Source organism: Bactrocera latifrons, unplaced genomic scaffold, assembly GCF_001853355.1.
Source record: "Bactrocera latifrons isolate USDA-ARS-PBARC rearing strain unplaced genomic scaffold, ASM185335v1 scaffold_193, whole genome shotgun sequence".
NCBI lineage: Eukaryota > Metazoa > Arthropoda > Insecta > Diptera > Tephritidae > Bactrocera > Bactrocera latifrons.
The window spans coordinates 502582-511716 of record NW_017535441.1 but is presented as its reverse complement, the minus strand read 5'-3'; the positions used below and the strand labels follow the sequence as shown (position 1 = coordinate 511716).

At 35.1% G+C, this 9135-nt stretch overlaps 1 protein-coding gene across 1 annotated transcript; it reads left to right on the top strand.

Moving 5' to 3' along the window:
* The first annotated feature begins 2681 nt into the window (after positions 1–2681).
* On the top strand, positions 2682–8627 carry LOC108967635 (protein yellow). Its single transcript, XM_018931188.1, has 4 exons — positions 2682–2783; positions 7016–7272; positions 7341–7528; positions 7595–8627. Coding segments are annotated over exons 1-4 (1308 nt in total). The 5' UTR covers positions 2682–2781; the 3' UTR covers positions 8456–8627.
* The last annotated feature ends 508 nt before the right edge of the window (positions 8628–9135 follow it).

Genomic DNA, 9135 nt, shown 5'->3' with positions numbered 1-9135 from the left:
TCAATTCGGAATTCGTAGTATATCCAACCGGGTCTTTTTTTCGCCTTTAATTCACGCATGCGTTAATGTAAGGTATGAACCTGTGTATAGTTATTTACGTATATCTATGTATTATAGGTTTATATCGTATATGTGTTATTATAACTTTATCGCATTTTACACTTTATTTAAGTCAACGCCAATCAAAACTAATTAAATTTCTATTAAGTTTTTTCTTTAGATAGAAACAAACTTATATAAAATAAAAAAAGGAAAAATGGCTGCAAGTTTCCAAAATGCATTCAAGCATTAACCGATAATGCATAAAAACTACTTTTTAGTATAAGGGTGGTTCGTAACGTATACTAAATATATTTTATATAAATTATAGTTCCGCAAAACTAAAGAAACATTGTACCTGAATCGAAAATGTCCAACAAAAAACAAAAAAAAATTCACTGAAGGTCGGCAAAATTGAATTAATAAAATATAGTATTTTTCATGTCGATCCGGGTAAATTTTGATGAGACCTATTAAAGCTGAAAAAGTAATAGGAAATATATTGGATGAATGAAGTGTATAAAATGACGTAACCAAACTATTGGATATCCCAAGCCAATCCTTTCCAGTCCAAATGAAAAAAATATTTTTTGACAGATCGCGGGTGTGTCGTGTCAAACTGATTATTATCGCCCTTCCTGAGAACCTCATTCATTATTGCCTAATATTCGACTGAATAGACCACATTCAGCACGTAATGAAGACGTGAGAATATAGCTGCCGTAGCTGAGAGTGGACACGAAGATCTCGGACTGACGTATGGAACTTGGCGCATCTTAATTGCGAAATCTTAAATTGAAAACATACTGATTATGCAAGAACTGATGCCGCTTGACGTACGTAATCAACATCGCTTCGCTCTATGAAAAGCTTCCAGAAGGTTCTACGTTTTCGAACCAAATTTTGTTCAGCGGTGAGGCTCATTTCTGGCTCAATGGGTAAACAATCAAAATTGCCACATTTGGGGCGATCCAGACAAAATAACAGTTTGCTGGGGTTTGGGGGCCAGTGTTATCATCGGTCAAAATATGTTCTTCAAAAATGATGCCGGTAAGAATGAGATGCCTGAAATTGATGCTCGTGATCTCGTTATCATTTGGTTTCAACAAAACAGCACCACGTCCCATACATCGCATAAATGAATGGATTTATTGAGAGAGCACTTCGATGAGCAGATAATTTTACGTTTTGGGCCGGTCGATTGGCCACCAAGATCGTGTCATATCACACCGTTAGACTTTTTCCTGTGGTGATATGTTAAGTCTAATACGGACAATCCGCTTCGATGAAGGAAAACATCACGCCTGTCATTCGCAAGTTACCAGTTGAAATGCCCGAATGAGTCATCGAAAATTGGACTTAATGAATGAACCATCAGAGACATAGCCGCGGCTAACATTTGAAAAAGATAATCTTCAAGAAATAAATACCAAAGAATATTCTTTCAAATGATAATAAACATTCGCCATTAAATTTGAATTTTCTGTGTTTTTTTCTTTAAAAAAAAGTAGGGAACCACGAAATAGATTATCCTTTCTAGTAGTCGTAATGAATTTTCTGCTAAGGGAACATACTAAATATAAACTATAATTAGTATTTTATTAGAATACCAGTTGGGTCACCCTAATATTCACATGTTAGCGTGAATGCCAAATAAATATTTGCTTACTTTAAATATATTTCATGAATCAATCGGCTTGAAAGGCTTGTCATTCCCACCACCAATGAGATTGCACAATTATTAGCTTTATTACTAAATCCATTGTTTAATTAACGAAGTGATAAATGATCACAATGTAACCACTGGATTGTTAACGAGCTTCCATGTTGGCAATACATCAGAAAGTCAGTGAATTGCAGACAGCATGCAACGCTTAACATGAGCTTCAACTGTCAATTACTTCGGAAGTTAAGAAACTATGAAAAGTATGCATGTTATCTTATGTTATGTTAAGTTGTGATATGTTATGCCATGATATGCATTAGATTTACGGGCGAATGCGAAAATATTGTCGGCGCTACAGTAATAACTTCATTAATTGTATTGCACTTTTTGCGCTATCAAATTACTTGAGGCTCAAATCCGGACCAATTACATAAATAATAAATGAAAATTTATTGCTCATAGCTGCCTACAAGCAATGAAAGTATTACTTATATGCACAGGAGTCAAAACAATTATAAGATATTGTAAAACCTAGATAATGTTATATGTTCTTGTACAAATATGCCTAAAATTCAAGAACATTACTTACTAGATTATAGATTGGGATCGGTCTACGATAGTCATGCTTTTTCCCAACAAATTTGGATTTCCAGACAAGCTCACCGTCAACTGCTGCTGCTGATAACCTGTTAATTTCTGGGATAATCAAAAGCAGTTAATAACGAAACCGGAGTCGGCAATCTTAAGAAACAAGCAGTTTCGCATGCGAATACTGTGTGTAAGTATATATGTATATATATGCTCGTAAAACATTATCATATTTCTATAACGCAGTAACAATAACAAATAAATTAATTCAGAACACTGTATACTTGCACGAAAATTTTACTATATGAATCTTCAAGGTAAGGTAAGACTTAAAACCGAACGAATTAAAATGCCACAATCAGTTGGCTTTTATATTGACACGGAGACGAGCAATCTACGAAACGTTCCTGCGGCTTAAGAATTCGTATATTTTAAGTAATAAAAATTTTAAACGCTCCGGGAAAGAAAAGTAAATAATAACTTAACAAATGTGAGTACATTAATTAACGATAGTGATAGTGCTAATTTGAAATATATTTTATTTTGAATTATTTGATTTATATAAAAATAAATGGTTTCAGCAACGTTTGTGAAAATCTGTATGTTATATGGTTTTATGGTATTTTGAAAAAAGTACAGAAACTGGTTGTATTACTTAATTGATAAGATTTAAAAATCAATAAATGTATTTTGAGTTGCAAAAATATGTATATATGAAAAATCGGATGTACAAGAATAATGAAAATTATGAATAAACTACTAAATATGCCAGAGGCATCAACTTTTACACCCGAGATGACATAAGAGGGACGCGGCAACCCCCATTTTTAGCTGAAATCCGCCGTACCGATTTCGACGAAATTTAGCCAATATTATTCTTCTTATATTGTAATGCCACAGTGTGAAAATTGTGGAAATCGGACTACAACCACTTCTACATACTTGCCGTATAGCCAATTTTAAATTGCATTTGATTCTTTGACTTTCAAGTACACAAATCAAGAAACAATTAATATAACAGGACAACACTTTGCATGAATAATGCCACTTAATGGCCAAACAAATGTCGAAGTTCAACAAACACTGTTCAATTCCATACTCGAATATGTGAACCTCAGTATCTATAGTTGACTTTTGCCCGAAAAAAACGGTCAATGTATGGGATATGCAATTAAAATTCAGAAAGTATATTTTCCTGTTAATAGTATAACATATCTGTGTATCAAAAATGGGTTGAATGGGGTCAAAACTTCTCTGAGTCCCCTTTCTAATATAAAGAATTTTCAACTTCCAGGTAACTATGTGAGGAACTTTATGAAACTCAGGGACGCCGTATGTTAATAGTAGTATGGTATTAGCAAAAATAAATAAAATCGGATCGATACGAAAGTCGATACTTAATATAAAGTTTTCTCAGCACCTTTGACCTTTGCAAGTTGCAACAGTATAAAATGTTCGATTGCACCCGAATTTAACTCTTCCTCACTTGTTTCTTAATAAAATTCTTTTTAGAAAAGCAAAAGACAAATCGTCATTGAAAAATCGAAGAAAATAAAGGTCACTATAATCACTATAACGTTCTCGATGGCACCCGCGTTAAACATTAAAATCAAATTTTGAAAAAGAAAAATACGTTTTTTTTATAACAATGCGCACTTTTCAGCACTCCTGAATTGTATTTATACATACATATGTAATTACTATATGACTTGCAGTTTAAAGTGTTTAAAATGCGTCAAGCAAATTCTTCAACGGGAACTTCGTTTGAAAATTAAAGCAAATATTACGTCAAAAATATCTTAAAGTCCATTGACTACTCACTACCGCTATTGCACATATATTTTATACTACATACATATTATAGTAAGAGTTGGAAATTTGTGTTTTGATTTTATGAGTGGGAAACCCCTACTTGGCTGTGACTACGAACGTCTATATATGAACACAATACAAATACCTACATATGTACATATGAATATGTGTGCTGTCACAGTTGAGTTCTACGCAATAGTATTTAAACAATATTGAAATGTGATAATGAGTCTAATCAGTATGCTAATAGTTCGACCAGTTGCAGAGCGTTGACTAATAGCGTACCACAGATTTTAAACATCACTTTTCAAAGAAAAATATATACCATCGAATAAGAAGTTGCCACAGTCCTAAACCATTTCGATATCGGTTCGATTTTGATACTCGAAGCCTTTCCATTTTGACTTCTTCACTTTAGTGAAATCTTTTTCCAGCAGCGAAAAATTATGGCGTCTATATTCTCTTGCAACTGCCTTGAAAACTCAAAAATAGGTAAGATAAACAAGATGATATGCAGTTATAAATATTAATAAAAACTCTTAAGCCTTAGGTTAAATAAAAAGTAATTAAAATTTAATTAAACCACAGATAATGCTATGAAGCAATATTATGTTTTTAGAGGTTGGTCTCGTGTTGAACGCGGATAAAACACAGTACATGGACGCAACACCTAAATATTTCTCGAGCCTTGGGAATTACGTCACTGCTGGCAGTTATAAATTTGAAATAATTAGAGAATTTTTCTATCCTGGAACCAGCATAAATACCACCAACAATCTATGGCTCTAAATAATGCGCAGAATAACTCTTACCAACAGGTGTTAATTTCGGATGGATAAATAATTGAGAAGTAGATCCCTCTTCCGAAGAATAAATTATACATTCTATTAGTTTCTAATTATAGCCGTGCTAACCGAGATAATAAAGCACTTAGAGCATTCAATGCAACTGTTAAAACCACAAAGTGTAGGAGTTCTATGGCGACATGGATATAATTAAGCGCGTAAAAATCCAACGCAGCGCTGGTTAGCTCGTGTCGTATGTATGAAATAAAATAAATCTGTTTTGATGGCTATGGTGGGCCACGGAAGCAAGGACGCTCGTTAATCCAATTGAAAAACCAAGTGCATAGGAACATGTCTGCACTTGTGATGGATGCAACTGGTGAAGTTTAGTGTTTTTAAAGTTAATTTACGGAATAGCCTTCAAAGCGAGCATTCAAAACCGAGACTCTTAATTCTTTTTACAATAGCTGTGCGCAAACGACACATAAAACTGAAATAGTATTCCTTGTTGGCACTTTGGTCGGTTGGAGGAAATTCGGAGTGCACCACACCTCGATAATTGAAGAAAACTGTCGACAAAACCTTGATTTTTGACCCACTCTGACATGGTTTTTTCGACTTCGGCTCACCTTTGCCACGATATTCGGCCAATTGATCGTCTGTTTCCGGATCGTAAGCATAGATCCAATACTCATCGTCTGTAATAATACGTTCCATGACATCCCAGTAGTCGGAAAGCATTATTTCACAGACGATAATGCGCCGCTGTTTTTCAAAACTACTGAGTGATTTTGGAACCAACCGTGCTTTCACTGCTTCTTAGATCTAAATGATCTTTCAAATTTGTTTTGACTGATCGCTCCCATACTCCAACGAGGCCAGTAAGATCTCTGACTGTTAATCGTCGATTCTCAAGCACCAATTCCTTTATTTTATTGACATGTTGATCATCTGTTGATGTTAACAGCCGTCCTAGGCGTGGTTCTCAACCATTTTTGAATAATGTTTGTTAATCAAAAACACTTACTCGCGACAAACAACTAGCACCGCAGCAATATTCTCCAACATTCTCAATGTATGAGTAGCAAAAATTTGATTCCACACACAAAATTTAATGGAACTTCTTTGTTGAATAATTTCACTCATCGTAAGAATCGCCGAAAGCATTTTATGCACTTCAGAAAGACAAGCTTATGCTAAACAGTAATGATTATTTTGATGTGACATTAAGCGCAGATGTCACTGACAGACCAAGAAAAAAAATATTTCAAATAACTTACTATTTTTGCTCATAGTAGTATAGCTTGAACGAACGGTTACGTATACCCAAGGAACGAACTACAACCTCTTACGCTTAGTTTTTAACATTCTGCCTAATTGATAATAAATATAGTATGTACATAAAATTGTATATATCGCCATATATTTTTCAGAGTTCCCCTAACAACAAACCACAACAAATCCACTAAATAATACTTAAAAAATATTTGAGTAAAATAAATTTTATAGTTCCCTTTGAAAGATTACACAAGCCTCTACAAGGTTTATTTAGGTATATTAGCAAAGATTTTCGTTTTTCCAGTTTTAGCAGACTTTAATTACACAAAATGAACCTATAAATAGATTGCGTGTACTATTGTTGTTGTATTATGTTAACAATATTACAATAATCAACACCTATTTGCTGAAAAATGAACTCAAACTAAACGCAAAAGAAAATATACAGATAACTACAATAGCTTAAGCCAAACAAATAACAGTAATGTGAGCGGCAGCGACCAGAGATGTTTAGTAATTAAAGATTATTTTGTTTATAATCTTAATACAAGTTAAAGTATTAGCAGATGTGTGAATGTAAATGTTTATCTGAATTTAATTGCGAATAAGTAACGAACAGGTTTCATAAATTTTATTCTTACTTTCACGTGAAAGTCTACAGATGGCTTAGATGTAGTCGGTAGCTGAGCAAGTGAAGACACCAACAGATCCATAACGCAACAAAACAAAATTTTAAAAGCGAAATGTACCAAATAAACCCATTTGTTTATGATTCATTGTAATTTTATTTAACGCAATGCCTACGAATTAGCCCAAAAAATAACAAAAAAAAGTTATTAATTTACAGGCATTCAAGCTGGTTTTATCTCATATTGCTTTTGCTCGCCATCGATGACAGTCAGAGCGCTTACGGCCGCGGCAATCAATGGAGTCAATACACACAACGCCCCAATTTTTCGAGGTACAAGGAGTTGATAAAGGTGTACGAGGCAAAAAATTTGGAATTCGGATTTCCCAGTGAAGAGGAGAGACAAAAAGCTTTACGTAAAGAACTCTACATACCAGACAATCCATTGCCCATAGATGTGGATGTCTACCATCCACGTGAGTACTAGCTTCCTTTATAAAATATTTTGAGGAACATAAAAAAGACATTTCTGTATTACTATTAGCAAGTGGCGTGGAGCCGAAAATATTCGTGACAATACCACGTTTCGGTCAAGGCGTGCCCTACTCGCTGGCCTATCTAACGAATGTGGTGCGTCCCAACGGCACCGAACTGCAGCCTTATCCAAGCTACGATTGGCATAAAACGCATGGCGATGACTGTGATGGGCTTACCTCGGTTTACCGAATACAGGTATGGCTTAGCCGATAATAACTGAGGCACAATTTTTAACTTTTCTTCTAATTTGACACACAACAGATCGACTCGTGTGGCAAAATGTGGATATTGGACAGCGGTGAAATTGAATTCAAGCAACACTGCGCACCGCAACTAGTGGTACTGGATATAGGCACCTCGAAAGTTGTGCATCGCTATCGTTTTCCCAAAGGCATGTTTAAGCCAACAATAAGTCGTTTCGTCACACCCTATGTGGACATTGCAGATCCCGCGCCGAAGGGTGCATGCCAGGAAGCTTTCGTTTATATGGCCGATCCCACCGGTACCGGTTTTGTGGTGTACGATGTGCAGCATGAAAGTTCTTGGCGTGTGGAAAACAAGTACACATATCCCGATCCAGACTTTGGTACACACACCATAGCCGGTGAGAGCTTCGAACTTTTGGATGGTACATTCGGTTTCGCGGTAACACCACGCGGTTTGGGCTTGCGACGCATGTTGTACCTGCATTCGCTGTCGAATGATGCACAAGTAGCCATTCCCTTGGACATTGTGAACGATCCCACCTACTGGAAGAGCGGTATCAATTCAGCTTTGGAGCATTTCGTGTTGTTGGGCAAACGTGGCATACAATGTGCGGCACCAGCTATGACCGCGCAGGGCATGTTCCTATGTGGACATCTAGAACCGATTGGTATTTTCGGCTGGGATATTCGTACACCGTATACACATCAAAATCGCTTGTTGTTGGCTGAGAATCCAACAACGCTGCAATTTATCAGCGGCTTAAAGGTGATAAGGAATTTAAAGGGCAAAGAAGAAGTTTGGATGCTGTCTAATCGCTTACAGAAGGGCTTCTCCGGCACTATGAATTACGATGAGATTAATTATCGCATTGCCAAATGCGGTGTCGAAGAGTTGGTGTTCGGTAGACCTTGCTAGTCGGCAATCATGTTTAAACCACTTACTTTAGTACCTAGAAACCATTTTTTTTTTATTTGTATGTGCTTATTACATACATTTGAAGAGATGTGTGTTTGCTATATATTTCAGAGGAGATTTGTTTATATTATATTGTGAAATTCGAATATACAAGCGCCTATACATTAATAAATAGTAAATACGCTTATCAGCGAAATTTTTTTTTTCTTGTACCAAATTCTTTTGAAATTTAGGGAAAACTATATTTTTAATTTCTTATTTCAAAACGACAACAATTTTATTGAATTTGTGCGAATTTCAGTTTTAAATATTTTTACGTGTGATGTCAAAACAATATCATGTGATATTTTTTCACGTGATGTGATAAAGTGCGTTATGGTTTAACTTATTGCAACAAAAAATGAGTATTTATAAAATAATAAAATTTATAAATTTTCAGCATTTGTATGCAACGTTACTAAGACATTTGATGTGATGATATCACACTATAAGCGTTGTGATGTCATTTCGATTTAATGCTGCTAGTGACAATAGGTTTTTAATTGCGGTTATTTTTGATTTCAAATGAAGTGCTTACACTGCATCAAGCAAAAAAATATATTAAAAAGCTATAAGTCATGGTAACTTCGCATCACGTTAGCATTATGGTTAAATTTAGGTTATTTTATTGGAAATTATTT

Excerpts from the sequence above, each read along its gene's own strand:
- LOC108967635 (XM_018931188.1), top strand. Across the intron at positions 7,273-7,340 it reads TGTGGATGTCTACCATCCAC|CAAGTGGCGTGGAGCCGAAA; the intron begins GTGAGTACTAGC and ends TATTACTATTAG. Across the intron at positions 7,529-7,594 it reads CCTCGGTTTACCGAATACAG|ATCGACTCGTGTGGCAAAAT; the intron begins GTATGGCTTAGC and ends GACACACAACAG.